General features: G+C 40.5%; 1 protein-coding gene across 1 annotated transcript in view; it reads left to right on the top strand.

The window, feature by feature from the left end:
- Positions 1 to 12,274, top strand: part of LOC127864578 (WASH complex subunit 2-like) — a 28,686-nt gene extending 16,412 nt beyond the window's left edge. The window contains exons 6-13 of the mRNA XM_052404317.1: positions 1,880 to 2,050; positions 3,066 to 3,153; positions 4,402 to 4,478; positions 5,324 to 5,404; positions 6,015 to 6,134; positions 9,038 to 9,164; positions 10,126 to 10,179; positions 12,173 to 12,274. Of these exons, the coding sequence (XP_052260277.1) occupies positions 1,880 to 2,050; positions 3,066 to 3,153; positions 4,402 to 4,478; positions 5,324 to 5,404; positions 6,015 to 6,134; positions 9,038 to 9,164; positions 10,126 to 10,179; positions 12,173 to 12,258 (804 nt within the window). The 3' untranslated portion in view covers positions 12,259 to 12,274. The remainder of the gene's footprint in view (positions 1 to 1,879; positions 2,051 to 3,065; positions 3,154 to 4,401; positions 4,479 to 5,323; positions 5,405 to 6,014; positions 6,135 to 9,037; positions 9,165 to 10,125; positions 10,180 to 12,172) is intronic.
- The last annotated feature ends 4,032 nt before the right edge of the window (positions 12,275 to 16,306 follow it).

Genomic DNA, 16,306 nt, shown 5'->3' with positions numbered 1-16,306 from the left:
ACCACCACCACCACCACCACCACCACCACCACCACCACCACCACCACCACCACCACGTCTACTATTACTACTTCTACTACTACTGCCACTACTACTACTACTTTTACCACTACTACTACTACTACTACTACTACTACTACTACCACTACTACTACTACTACTACTACTACTACTACTTCTACTACTACTTCTACTACTACTACTTCTACTACTACTACTACTACTACTACTACTACTACTACTACTACTACTACTACTACTACAACTACTACTACTACTACTACTACTACTACTACTACTACTACTACACCACCACCACCACCACCACCATTCACAGTGACAAAAAACGTATTCACACAATGGCTGCTACTACAACTTATAGCCCATATAGGGGGGCATGCATGTTTTACAAACAGCCCTTGTTTCTGTGGGATTTTAACCACAACTGTTCATGTTTATCTCCGACACATATTTTAAGGTCACCTGTCATGAAGTGACACGGTGAGCTTATGTGATCGTGTGATGTCCGGCGTCCGTTGTGCGTGCCTGCGTGTGTCTGTGCGTCCGTCCGTCAACAATTTGTTTGTGTAGACAGTAGAGGTCACAGTTTGCATCCAATCTTGATGAAATTTGGTCAAAATGTTTATCTTGATGAAATCCGGTTTGGGATTGTATTTGGGTCATCTGGGGTCAAAAACAAGGTCACTAGGTCAAATAATAGAACAACCTTCTGTAGACAATAGAGGTCACAGTTTTCATCCAATCTTTATGAAATTTGGTCAGAATGTTTATCTTGATGAAATCTGGGTTGGGATTTTATTTGGGTCATCTGGGGTCAAAAACTAGGTCACTAGGTCAAATAATAGAAAAACCTTGTGTAGACATTAGAGATCACAGTTTTCATCCAACCTTTATGAAATTTGGTCAGAATTCTTGATGAAATCTGGATGGGATTGTATTTGGGTCATCTGGGGTAAAAATCTAGTTCAAATAAATAGAAAAACCTTGTGTTGACAATAGAGGTCACAGTTTTCATCCAATATTTATGAACTGTGGTCAGAATGTTTATCTTGATGAAATCTGGATTGGGATTGTATTTGGGTCATCTAGAGTCAGGAACTAGGTCACTAGGTCAAATCATCGAAAAACATTGTGTAGACAATAGAGGTCATAGTTTTCATCTGATCTTAATGAGTCAGGTGAGCGATTCAGGGCCATCATGGCCCTCTTGTTATAGTCTAACACTGGTTTTTATAGTCCAACACTAGTTGTTATAGTCTTACACTGGTTTTTATAGTCTTACACTGGTTTTTATAGTCCAACACTGGTTGTTATAGTCTTACACTGGTTGTTATAGTCTTACACTGGTTGTTATAATCTTACACTGGTTGTTATAGTCTTACACTGGTTGTTATAGTCTTACACTGGTTGTTATAATCTTACACTGGTTGTTATAGTCTTACACTGGTTGTTATAGTCTTACACTGGTTGTTATAGTCTTACACTGGTTGTTATAGTCTTACACTGGTTGTTATAGTCTTACACTGGTTTTTATAGTCCAACACTGGTTGTTATAGTCTTACACTGGTTGTAATAGTCTTACACTGTTGTTATAGTTTTACACTGATTGTTGTAATCTTACACTGGTTGTTATAGGCTTACACTGGTCGTTAAAGTCTAACATGGTTTGTTATAGTCTAACACTGGTTGTTTTAGTCTAAAACTGATTGTTGTAATTTTACACTGGTTTTTATAGCTTAACACTTGTTAAAATCTTTCCCTGGTTGTTATAGTCTAGCACTTATTGTTTTATTCAAACATTGTTTGTTATAGTCCAACACTGGTTGTTATAGTCTTACACTGATTGTCTCCCCTGCAGGAGAAGACTCGAGAGCAGAGAGAGGCTGAGCTGGTTCCCAAGGTGTCTGAGGCCATCAGGCTGGGTGTGGATGTGATAGAGAGGGCCTTCGAGAAGCTGGAGACCAACATTGACCAGTCAGACTCTGAGGAGGATGAGTCATACAGGGTGGATCCCATACTTGAGGCCAAGGTAGGATGAACAGAGGTCACAGAGGAAGTCATATATACCGGCATTATTATTATGGAACATTTATTTTTGTTCATTTTAATGGGTTGACCAATCCACGAATTAAACACAAGCCAACTGGTAAATGACCTGCACAAATTCCTCATTTTTGTTAAAAAATCAGAAATCAATGAATTTACAAATTTTAAAAATAATGAAATTTCAAATGTCAATGATTTAACAGTAACCAGTAGGGTAAGATATTTAGCAGATTATGCACATAATGCAGTAGTATATATTACTGGACTATACTGTCTCCTTCCTTATGTTTGTGATGTTTTTTTAAGATCAGTCCTGAAATATCTTTATTTGGTATTATGTATGATTATCTATTCAGTAATCAATATTTTATAAATGTCTCTCAAACAACCAGTAGGAACGATGTAAGACTATAACTCCCGGATTAACAAATTCAATAGACATTCCTATATGGCCTGTGTGTTTAATGTAGCCTATATTGCCTTGTATGTTATATGTAGCCTGTATGGCATTATGTTCCATGTATCCTATATGTCATGTATGTTCCATATATTCTATAATTATGTCCTGTATGCACCATGTAGCCTATATGGCCTTGTATGTTCCATGTAGCCTGTATGGCATGTATGTTCCATATAGCCTATATGTCTTTCTATATTCCATGTATCCTATGTCTGTTCCATGTTGCATATATTGCCCCTATGTTCCATGTAGCATATATGTCCTGTTTGTTCCACGCAGCCTTTATGTCCTGTATATGCCTGGTATCCCATATGGCCTTGTATGTTCCATATAGCCTATATGTCCTGTATGTTCAGTGCAGACTATATGTTGTGTATGTTCCATGTATACTAGTTGGCCTGTTTGTTCCATGTAGCCTATATGTCCTGTATATTCCATGCAGCCTATTTGGCCTGTATCTTCCATGTAGCCTATATGTCCATTATATACCATGTAGTCTATATTGCTTGTATAATCCATGTATCGGGTGTTGTTTCAGGACCCATACCTGGAGAGGTCCCTTCCGTATCTGATTGGAACCCCACAGTTCCTCAATGATGACAATGTCGGTCTACGGGAGGTCTCAGGTATCACTTAGATTTTTGTCATAGGCCTTTATGGGAGGTCTTACAAATTTCAGCCTGTATTGTTCCTATAGTTACCACATCTGTATGCTACTCAGTGTTGTTACAATTATTAATGCATCATTATGTCTGCATATGTTGTTACTATGATAACCACAACAATGTGCTACCCTCTGTGTATACTATGGTTACCACATCATCATACTACCCTACATAGTTACTATGGTTACCACATTATAATGCTTCACTGTATGTTTGCTATGGTTACCACATCATGTTGCTACACTGTATGGTTACCACATAATAATACTGCTTTGTATGGTTACTATGGTTACAACATAATAATGCTGCTTTGTATGGTTACTATGGATACCACATAATGATGCTACACTGTATTGTGACTATGGTTATCACATCATAATGCTTTGCTGTATGGTTGCTCTGGTTACCACATCATAATTATACACCATGGTTTTATGGTTACCACATCATAATGCTGCATTGCATGGTAACTATGGTAACCACATCGTGATGCTACACTGTATGGTTAACATGGCTACCACATCATAATGTTACACTGTATTGTTAACATGGTTACCACATCATAATGCTACACTGTATGGTTAACATGGTTACCACATCATAATGCTACAGTGTATGGTTACTATGGTTACCACATCATAATGCTACACTGTATGGTTAACATGGTTACCACATTATAATGATACACTGTATGGTTACTACGGCTACCACCTTTTTATGATACACTGTATGGTTACTATGACTACCACATCATAATGCTAGACTGTATGGTTGCTATGGTTACCACATCATAAAATGCTACACTGTATTGTTATTATGGTTCCCACATCATAATGCTGCACTTTGTGGTTACTATTGATACCACTTTCTAATGCTACACTGTATGATAACTATGGTTACCACATCTGTATGATGTCCTGTTATCAATAATCACATCAGTATTTTACCCTGTTTTGATATTATAGTCACCATGTCAGTGTGCTACCAAGTGTTGATAATACAGTTACCACATCTGTATGCCGCTCTTTGTGGTTACGATGGTAATAACATTTGTATGCCACCCTATTTGGTTACTATGGTTTTCATATCTGCATGCTTACCTATTTGGTTACCATGGTAACCACATCTTAATGCTGGCTTGTATTGTTACTATCATTATCATCTCTGTATTGTGCTTCCCAACATGGTTACTATGGTTACCATTTGCAGATGATGATGAATCGGACCACGGGGAGATCAGCGAGAGTGAGGAGTCAGAAAGTGAGGAGGACAAAAAGAAACAACAGGTTACATTTTGTGTGGATACGGCATTTAGCTCACCTGAGCACAACATGCACATGGTGAACTTTTGTGATCACCTTTAGTCCTGGTCATAACATTTGTTCTAATGATATTTCCTCTCAGTTTGAAAATGGTTCAGGTTCATTGAAAAACATTTCTATCATGGTGCTGGGCAATTTTCAATAAAATGGCTTTAGTAAAACCTCGTTAACTCTCTGATAGTTACATTTATAGTCCAATCTTTATGAAACTTGGTCAGAACATTTGTCCAGATCAAATCTTGGATGAGTTCGAAAATGGTTTACGTCTGTTGTTCTTTATACTTAGAAGGAACACCTTATTTAACTCTAAAAGTCACATATTTTGTCCAATCTTCATGAAACTTGGTCAGAAAATTGTGCTCTCTGATATAAAGGACAAGTTTGAGAATTGATCCAGTCCTTTTTAAGGAGATACAACCAGCTTCTGGCTAACTGAGTTATAACTTGATCTAATGGTAAAATATACGTACATACACATTTCGTGTTGGACATATTTTGTGTTATGGAAATGTGTCCTCATAATGTGCCTAGAAATGAAATATTTGTGTTACATATACCACTTTTAATCTTCTTTAGTACACATTCTTAGAACAGTTTAGTTCATTTGGGTCTCAGGTGAGAGCCTAAGGGCAAATGGCCCTCTTGTTTAAAAAATAAAATAACATTTCTTTCACTACAAATACCATTTATTAATGATATTAAATATTTGTATTGGATTGTCATCATTATATACATGATGAATCAGCTTTTGTTTGACTGTAATCAGTTTGTCCCTGTATTGAAGTGCCCACTGTGTGTCTGTCCCACAGGATTCCTACAGTGACAGTGAGTCAGACTCAGATGGGGAGGTGCCGGTGTCACGTCCAGCCAAACCAATGTTCCCTGCTGATGTAGGTCAATCTCATCACGTATACATGACTATTCTCTTAGATTGATTTTAAGATTGGAAATCTAGTTGTAAATGTTTATAAGTAACAATTTTATCAAGATTAGCATTCGTTGTTGAAATCTTGACCAGTTTACGTTTTATATATTTTGTCAGAATGTGATATTATTATTAGTAATTTATGTCATCAATAATTCTGACATTACCGTGAGAGAAAAGTTTTAATATAGAAAATATTTTTTTATCACATAACAACAACCAAACAGTAATAAAAAATAAAATTATTAAAATTATGAAATTGCTTTGAAGTTGCAACTGAATGAACAAACAAACACAACATTGTTGTGAGCAATACAACATGAAAATGAACATTGTGTAGCTCTTATAACTTTTTACTCATGTGCTTTTATGCAGGAAAAATAAACGCAAAATGTAACCTACATTTACAAAATGATTAAAATTACTGTTATAATACATTTTAATTAATTTAACATGACATTTTTCAAGTGTTCTTTAACATTTTTACTTATAGGTATTTTGCTTTATTAATTGTTGTATGAAAAAACATAGATTTCCACGGATTAATTTCAGATGTTAAAATTACTCTGCTCCAGGCTTCAGAGGAATCAGACAGTGACGGTGATTTGTTTGGTGCATCTGAGAGGAGGACCAAGCCTGAGGACAGCTCGGCTACACCCAGCGAGGGGGAGAGTGGGGAGGAACACAACACGCAGGTAGAGTGCAGATACAACAAATCAAATCAATTCAAAATGAGACCCATTTGATTCCTTAAAATAATATGTTTCATAAGGGAAATTCAAATATTGCTCTGTTATTTATAAGCTCATCGTTTTTTTGAAAAAAAAGTTATGAGCTATTGTCATCACCTTGGCGTCGGCGTCGGCGTCCGGTTAAGTTTTGCGTTTAGGTCCACTTTTCTCAGAAAGTATCAATGCTATTGCATTCAAACTTGGTACACTTACTAACTATCATGATGGGACTGGGCAGGCAAAGTAAGATAACTCTGGCGTGCATTTTGACTGAATTATGTGCCCTTTTATACTTAGAAAATTGAAAATTTTGGTTAAGTTTTGCGTTTAGGTCCTCTTTTTTCAGAAAGTATCAATGCTATTGCATTCAAACTTGGTACACTTACTTACTATCATGAGGGGACTGGGCAGGCAAAGTAAGTTAAATCTGGCGTGCATTTTGACAGAATTATGTGCCCTTTTTATACTTAGAAAATTGAAAATTTTGGTTAAGTTTTGTGTTTAGGTCCATTTTATTCCTTAAGTATCAAAGCTATTGCTTTCATACTTGCAACACTTACTAACTATCATAAGGGGACTGTGCAGGCAAAGTAATGTAACTCTGACTGGCATTTTGACAGAATTATGTGCCCTTTTTAAACTTAGAAAATTGAAAATTTGGTTAAGTTTTGTATTTAGGTCCACTTTATTCCTACATTATCAAAGCTATTGCTTTCATACTTGCAACACTTATTAACTATCATAAGGGGACTGTGCAGGCAAAGTTATGTAACTCTGACTGGCATTTGGACGGAATTATGGGCCCTTTATACTTAGAAAATTGAAAATTTTGTTAAGTTTTGTGTTTTGTTCCACTTTACCCCTAAATTATCATAGATATTGCTTTCATACGTGGAACACTCGCAAACTATCATAAGGGTACAGTTAAAGGACAAGTGGCATAACTCTGTATATCATTTTTATGGAATTATGGCCCTTTTTTGACTTAGTAACTTTGAATATATGGTTATATTTTGTGTTTCGATCCACTTTACTTCTTAAGTATCAAGGCTATTGCTTTCAAACTTCAAATACTTTCATGCTATCATGAGGTTACTGTACCTGGCAAGTTGAATTTTACCTTGACCTTTGAATGACCTTGACTCTCAAGGTCAAATGATTAAATTTTGCTAAAATTGCCATAACTTCTTTATTTATGATTAGATTTGATTGATACTTTGACAAAACTACTCTTACCTGACATACCACAATAGACTCCACCCAAACCATCCCCCGTGCCCTCCCCCCCCGAATCCCCCCCAATTTTTTAATTTTTTTTAAGATCATCTCACAAATGACCACCACACCCTCACACTATACCCCCCCCCCCCTATTTTTTTTTTTAACGGTTTAAAAACACAAATATTTATTTTGATTATTTTATGTTGAAATACCCTCCAACCATCGCACCCAAGAATCCCCCCCACCCCCCCTCCCCCCCACCCGAATCCCCCCCCCTAATTTTTTTTTTTATTTTTTTTTTTTTTTAAGATCATCTCACAAATTACCACCAAACCCTCAAACCCTCACACTATACCCCCCCCCTCACCCCCCCCTTTTTTTTTTTTTTTATAAATATTTTTTTTAAGATCATCTCACAAATTACCACCACACCCTAACACTATACCCCCCCACCTCACCCCCTCAATTTATTTTTTTTGAAACGGTTAAAAAACACAAATATTTATTTTTATTATTTTATGTTTGAACTAACCGTCCAACCATCTCACCAAAGATCCCCCCCCCACCCCCCACCCTCCCCCCCACCCCCAATTTTTTTTTTTTGTGCATTTTTTTTTTGCATTTTTGGAAGATAATATAATAAATGTCCACACCCCCACACTATACACCCCTCTTCACTCCACCCCTCCCTCCTTTGTGATTGAAAATGAGAGTCCCTTCACCTTTAAAAAGAAAATAGATGAGCGGTCTGCACCCGCAAGGCGGTGCTCTTGTTTCATGTCTTAAACCTGTAAAATAAAGCAATAGTCACTCATTTAATATTCTGAAATTTTGCATAATTAAAATGTTGCCATTAAATGCTTTCATATATCAGACACCAGTAAAAATTTTCTATGAATACATGTTTGTCTGTCTGTCTCGAAAATTAAATCAAATCTTCACCAAACTTGGTCAGAAGTTGTATCTAGATGATGTTTAGGTCATTTTCAAATATGGGTCATGCTGGGTCAAAAACTAGGTCACGGGGTCACTTAGTGCGTTTTAAAACCGAAAGTTTGTCCGGACCATAACTATGTCATTTATCGTTAGATTTTAAAATGATTTGGTACAACTGTTCACTTTCATGGGATGGTGTGACATGCGAAAGAATAACGTCGATATCTCCAAGGTCAAGGCCACACTTTGAGTTCAAAGGTCACAAATGGCCATAACTGAGCTTGTCCGGGCCATAACTATGTCGTTCATTGTGAGATATTAAAATAACTTGGTACAACTGTTCACCATCATGAGACAGTGTGTCATGCGAAAGAATTACGTCGATATCTCCAAGGTCAAGGTCACTTTTTGAGTTCAAAAGTCAAAAATGGCCATAAATGAGCTTGTTCGGGCCATGACTATGTCATTCATTGTGAGACTTAAAAATGACTCTGTACAATTAATTTTGTTCACAGTCATTGGCCGGTGTGTCATGCGAAAGAATTCAGGAGTTCAAAGGTCAAAATGGCCATAAATGATAATAGCATAATAATTCATAAATTAGCTTCTCTTGTTTTGTGAAGATAGCATCAAAATATTCTGTGTCAATGCTGCATGTGGGGGGTATACATCACGTCTTTGACAAAGCTCTAGTTTCTTGTTTGCTGCAGGTGCCTGCCGCCCCACTGGACTTTGCCTCAGAGTTGGCACGTAAGCTGGGCGGAGCCCCACCCAAACCATCCTCACCCCAGGCTGGGACAGGGGCAGGGGATGAAGAGAAGGGACCAGGACAGAAAGGTGAGATGGGCTACCTGTTAGAGGAAACGTTATCGCATATGACATCAGTAGACAAGCTCATGCCTTTTAGGGACTGAAGGCTAGTTCTGAATTATTGACATTGAATGAAATGCTATGAAGCACATTATATTCATGTGTCTTATTGGTGCATTGATTTGGTCAGTAATGTCCTTTACTGCAAATCTGAGGATCCTGGATTAAATTTTCTTTTGTGTGGGGTTTGGTCATGAAATTATGAATAGCCAATCTCCTCTTATACATATAGGGCAATTAGTTACTGGCACAAGTATACACACTTAGTTATGGCAAACCAGTATACCCTCGTAAAGTGTGAGTAGCCTTACTGACTGCTGTTCTAAGACTAAAATACTGTTGAATACCTTATTATCTATATGCAGTTGGAACCTGAAAATATGTCATCCTAGGTACATAAGGACTTTCTGTTTTAGTTAAATCACAACGGTATGTTTCAGTGATACTTGTTAATTTATGTTTTTTTGTAACTCATTTTTTGTTAGATTAAAGGTTATGTTTGTAGTCTGATATTGATATTGCCATCTTTAGTAGATCTGCACATTTTACACCCTGATCACTGGTATATAAGTTGTCTGTTTACTCTGTGCATAATATGCAGCCACGGCACATTTACTTATTGGGACAGTGGCCTAGTGGTAGGATGCTGGTCTAGGAATTGGAATCTTCCTGGTTCAAATCCCTTTCAGACCTCAAGATTTTCCTGACCAAAAAATAATGCCACACTTGCTCTTCTCCACCCAGGAGAATACATGGGTAGCTGTGAGGGAAACAAGACAATGTGCTGTGGCTGAATACTGCTCTTAATGTAAACAGACCTTCCGAGTTCTAGACCAACATCCTACCACTAGACCACTGATCCAACAGTGTTTTACATCATGGTTCAGTTTGAAAAGTATCACTAGTTGAGCTGGTTTTGTATTTTTAGAGCACAAGAAGAAGAAGAAGGAAGTGACAAAACCAGCTAAGACTGAGGAGGAAGGTATGAACATTGGAGCCTCGCTTTGGGAAAACATGGCTTAATGAATGTGCGTAAAGTGTCGTCCCAGATTAGCCTGTGCAGTTCCCACAGGCCTAAACAGGTACAACACTTCCTGTCTGCACTCTGGTTTTTGCTAAGAAGAGACTTCCTTTAAACAAAAAACACCACAGCAGAAAGTGTTGTCAATGATTAGCCTATGCAAACTGCACAGGCTTAGCTGGGATGATACTTTACACGCAAACATTCAATCCTGTTTTTCCAGAGCAAGGATTATTTATAATTGATTTTTTTTTCCAATTAATATAGTATCCTTCTATCTTTTCTGTAGTCAGAATTTGGCGATGAAAATGTAGAAACTTAGAGACATAAGAACATTAATCTTTTACAGTCCATTTATAGGTATAAAGTTGAAACCAGTAACTTGTCAATGTTCAGAAATATATACTAGTAGCTTAGCCTTTATCTGTAGTGCAACTGATTTGTCATGTCATTATGGATGTAGTCCATGCAGAAAAAAAGGTTTTAAAAGTCATCATTTCTTGTCAATCCTTAAAATAACATTAGAATTTAAAAGCGGGTATATACAATTTTTTATATGTGTTTAATTGTAATATATTGATTAAATAAGTTACAATAACACAAAATAGTCAAGAAAAATTATACATTAAAGCCAAATTTTTATAAAATGCAGCAAAGACAAATTAGCGCCTGAGCCGATTGTGACGTACATATTTTCCATCGGAGTTAGTGTTCGTGTGTCGTATGAATAGATATCGTTGCAGGAATTCAAATAAACCGTTAAACTAAGTTTAGATTCACATCGTTCATGTATGGTATCCATGCTGGCGAATTCGGCTGTACAGCCGTTTTCAATTTCAGAATAAAATATCTGGCTTATTTCGCATTTTTCGACAAATGTTCTTCTTAACTTTTATTTTAATTTATATTGAAATATATATAAAATAAGTTTTGTACACATTTTATATAGATTCGTAAATATTTGACAAAATCGTATATACCCGCTTTAAATATATCAAATAATATCATCTTTTGTAAATACAATGGTTTTTCAAGAAACATACTTTCCATAAGAAGGCCATTAAAAAAATATTTTATACAAATATACTGTGAGAAAATAATTGTTAACACTCAAACCAAAAATATGAATTAAACAGCAGATAAATGGCATGTTTGGGATTACATTTGTAGATGGTACCTTCTGGTAAACAGTATTCAAAGGATATATCAGTCACAATGGTCCAGTGTATGTGTGTGCGTGTGTCTTGACTGTCACGTTGTCATTCATCATGCACTTTTATAGCTAGGCTAAAAAATTTAGGGAGAAGTCACGAAAATGGGACATTGCGTCATAGATCTTAGTTAACGTATAGTTTTGCAGCCAACTTAACGGATAAGTGGTTTCTGTTCAGCTTTCAATCAAACTCTTCACTTGTTTTATATTACACTAAGACATGTTAAGTGTATAAAACCAACAATTTTTCTTATTTCTCATTGATTGTTGATTATGATTGTACTTTTAATTACTTTTTTTCCTGAACAGGTGTATCAAATAAACGTCAATTGTAACAAGCCAGTAATGTTCAGAATCTTTTTACTTCCTTGTTAATTTTAAGCAATTCAACATTAAATCAAATTCATATTTTGTTACAAATATTTGTTTTAAATTAAAAATTCATTTAAATCTCATTTTACAGCAGAGATTCTTAATCTGACCTGTAAATGAGCCCCATATTTATTGCCAGTGCTAGGTTACATCTTCCCATTTGATCATTCCTTAGTATTGTTTTTTGAAATTTTGAAATTAATGTGCGAAGTAAAGATTAATTTGGCGAAGAAATTGCCCATTTTGCCCACTCGCGAGACCCCTGCCTTACACAAATTGCCGCTATGACAGACAGTGTGATGGGTGTTGCATCTTCCTACCGCGAAGGTCAATATACAACTTATAGGTGGACATTGTGGTATGTTTCAGACCTGTTTGGCGAGGCTGGAGAGTCTGAGGATGAGGACCTGTTTGGAGGGGCACATTTGAGGCAAGAAGTCAACAGGAATATTTGATGACAGTGATGAGGTGAGACATGTCCTGTGTTCACAGCAGAAAGGCATTGACACATCTGTGCATGATTCAGATGAATTATTTTTGAACATGTACTGCTGATATTATTGTATGCCTGGAAGGGAGGCTGATGGGTACTGTCCAATAGGTTGTATGCCCCGGAAGGGAGGCTGATGGTGGTACTGTCCAATGGTTGTATGCCCCGGAAGGAGGCTGATGGTGGTACTGTCCAATAGGTTTTATGCCCCGGAAGGGAGGCTGATGGTGGTACTGTCCAATAGGGTGTATGCCCCGGAAGGGAGGCTGATGGTGGTACTGTCCAATAGGTTGTATGCCCCGGAAGGGAGGCTGATGGTGGTACTGTCCAATAGGTTGTATGCCCCTGAAGGAGGCTGATGGAGGTACTGTCCAATAGGTTGTATCCCCTGAAGGGAGGCTGATGGTGGTACTGTCCAATAGGTTGTATGCCCTGAAGTGAGGCTGATGGTGTACTGTCCAATAGGTTGTATGCCCCGGAAGGGAGGCTGATGGTGGTACTGTCCAATAGGTGTTGCCCCCGGAAGGGAGGCTGATGGTGGTACTGTCCAATAGGTTGTATGCCCCGGATGGAGGCTGATGGTGGTACTGTCCCAATAGTTGTATGCCCCTGAAGGGAGGCTGATGGTGGTATTGTCCAATAGGTTGTATGCCCTAAAGGGAGGCTGATGGTGGAACTGTCCAATAGGTTGTATGCCCCTGAAGGGAGGCTGATGGTGGTACTGTCCAATATGTTTGTATGCCCCGAAGGGAGGCTGATGGGTACTGTCCAATAGGTTGTATGCCCCGAAGGGAGCTGATGGTGGTACTGTCCAATAGGTTGTATGCCCCGGAAGGGAGGCTGATGGTTGGACTGTCCAATAGGTTTGTATGCCCCGGAAGGGAGGCTGATGGTGGTACTGTCCAATAGGTTGTATGCCCCTGAAGGGAGGCTGATGGTGGTACTGTCCAATAGGTTGTATGCCCCGGAAGGGAGGCTGATGATGGTACTGTCCAATAGGTTGTATGCCCCTGAAGGAGGCTGATGGTGTACTGTCCAATAGGTTGTATGCCCCTGAAGGGAGGCTGATGGTGGTACTGTCCAATAGGTTGTATGCCCCGGAAGGGAGGCTGATGGTGGTACTGTCCAATAGGTTGTATGCCCCTGAAGGGAGGCTGATGGTGGTACTGTCCAATAGGTTGTATGCCCCGGAAGGGAGGCTGATGGTGGTACTGTCCAATAGGTTGTATGCCCCTGAAGGGAGGCTGATGGTGGTACTGTCCAATAGGTTGTATGCCCCGGAAGGGAGGCTGATGATGGTACTGTCCATAGGTTGTATGCCCCTAAAGGGAGGCTGATGGTGGTACTGTCCAATAGTTGTATGCCCCTGAAGGGAGGCTGATGTGGTACTGTCCAATAGGTTGTATGCCCCAGAAGGGAGGCTGATGATGGTACTGTCCCATAGGTTGTTATGCCCCTGAAGGGAGGCTGATGGTGGTACTGTCCAATAGGTTTGGCCCCGGAAGGGAGGCTGATGGTGGTACTGTCCAATAGGTTGTATGCCCCGGAAAGGAGGCCTATGATGGTACTGTCCAATAGGGTGTATGCCCCGGAAGGGAGGCTGATGGTGGTACTGTCCAATAAGTTGTATGCCCCTGAAGGGAGGCTGATGGTGGTACTGTCCAATAGGTTGTATGCCCCGGAAGGAGGCTGATGGTGGTACTGTCCGAAAGGTTGTATACCCGGAAGGAGGCTGATTTGGTACTGTCCATAGTTGTATGCCCCTGAGGGAGGCTGATGGTGGTACTGTCCAATAGGTTGTATGCCCCTGAAGGGAGGCTGATGGTGGTACTGTCCAATAGGTTGTATGCCCCGGAAGGGAGGCTGATGATGTACTGTCCAATAGGTTGTATGCCCCTGAAGGAGGCTGATGGTGGTACTGTCCAATAGGTTGTATGCCCCTGAAGGAGGCTGATGGTGGTACTGTCCAATAGGTTGTATGCCCCTGAAGGGAGGCTGATGGTGGTACTGTCCAATAGTTGTATGCCCCGGAAGGGAGGCTGATGGTGTACTGTCCAATAGGTTTGTATGCCCCGGAAGGGAGGCTGATGGTGGTACTGGTACTGTCCAATAGGTTGTATGCCCCGGATGGGAGGCTGATGGTGGTACTGTCCAATAGGTTGTATGCCCCTGAAGGGAGGCTGATGGTGGTACTGTCCAATAGGTTGTATGCCCCTAAAGGGAGGCTGATGGTGGAACTGTCCAATAGGTTGTATGCCCCTGAAGGAGGCTGATGGTGGTACTGTCCAATAGGTTGTATGCCCCGGAAGGGAGGCTGATGATGGTACTGTCCAATAGGTTTGTATGCCCTGAAGAGGCGATGGTGGTACTGTCCAATAGGTTGTATGCCCCGGAAGGGAGGCTGATGGTTGGACTGTCCAATAGGTTGTATGCCCCCGGAAGGGAGGCTGATGGTGGTACTGTCCAATAGTTGTATGCCCCTGAAGGGAGGCTGATGGTGGTACTGTCCAATAGGTTGTATGCCCCGGAAGGGAGGCTGATGATGGTACTGTCCAATAGGTGTAATGCCCCTGAGGGAGGCTGATGGTGGTACTGTCCAATAGGTTGTATGCCCCGGAAGGGAGGCTGATGGTGGTACTGTCCATAGTTGTATGCCCCGGAAGGGAGGCTGATGATGGTACTGTCCAATAGGTTGTATGCCCCTGAAGGGAGGCTGATGGTGGTACTGTCCAATAGGTTGTATGCCCGGAAGGGAGGCTGATGGTGGTACTGTCCAATAGGTTGTATGCCCCTGAAGGAGGCTGATGGTGGTACTGTCCTAGGTTGTATGCCCCGGAAGGGAGGCTGATGGTGGTACTGTCCAATAGGTTGTATGCCCCTAAAGGGAGGCTGATGGTGGTACTGTCCATAGGTTGTATGCCCCTGAGGAGGCTGATGGTGTTACTGTCCAATAGTTGTATGCCCCAGAAGGGAGGCTGATGATGGTACTGTCCAATAGGTTGTATGCCCCGGAAGGGAGGCTGATGGTGGTACTGTCCAATAGGTTGTATGCCCCGGAAGGGGCTGATGGTGGTACTGTCCATAGGTTGTATGCCCCGGAAGGAGGCCTATGATGGTACTGTCCAATAGGTGTATGCCCCGAAGGGAGGCTGATGGTGGTACTGTCCAATAGGTTGTATGCCCCTGAAGGAGGCTGATGGTGGTACTGTCCAATAGGTTGTATGCCCCGGAAGGGAGGCTGATGGTGGTACTGTCCAAAAGGTTGTATACCCCGGAAGGGAGGCTGATATTGTACTGTCCAATAGTTTGTATGCCTGAGGGAGGCTGATGGTGGTACTGTCCAATAGGTTGTATGCCCCTGAAGGGAGGCTGATGGTGGTACTGTCCAATATGTTGTATCCCCGGAAGGGAGGCTGATGATGGTACTGTCCAATAGGTTGTATGCCCCTGAGGGGCTGATGGTGGTACTGTCCAATAGGTTGTATGCCCCTGAAGGGAGGCTGATGGTGTACTGTCCAATAGGTTGTAATGCCCCTGAAGGAGGCTGATGGTGGTACTGTCCAATAGGTTGTAATGCCCCTGAAGGGAGGCTGATGGTGGTACTGTCCAATAGGTTGTATGCCCCGAAGGGAGGCTGATGGTGGTACTGTCCAATAGGTTGTAATGCCCCTGAAGGGAGGCTGATGGTGGTACTGGTCCTATAGGTTGTATGCCCCTGAAGGGAGGCTGATGGTGGTACTGTCCAAGGTTGTATGCCCCGGAAGGGAGGCTGATGGTGGTACGTCCAATAGGTTGTAATGCCCCGGAAGGGAGGCTGATGGTGGTACTGTCCAATAGGTTGTATGCCCCTGAAGGGAGGCTGATGGTGGTACTGATCTAAGGTTTGTATGCCCCTGAAGGAGGCTGATGGTGGTACTGTCCAATAGGGTGTATGCCCCTGAAGGGAGGCTGTTACTTGTATTGTCCAACAGTTTGTATGCCTCGAATGGAGGCTGATAGTGTACTGCTCAACA

Source organism: Dreissena polymorpha, chromosome 1, assembly GCF_020536995.1.
Source record: "Dreissena polymorpha isolate Duluth1 chromosome 1, UMN_Dpol_1.0, whole genome shotgun sequence".
NCBI classification, from domain to species: Eukaryota; Metazoa; Mollusca; class Bivalvia; order Myida; family Dreissenidae; genus Dreissena; species Dreissena polymorpha.
The sequence above is the reverse complement of the archived record's forward strand: the minus strand, read 5'-3'. Positions and strand labels throughout refer to the sequence as shown.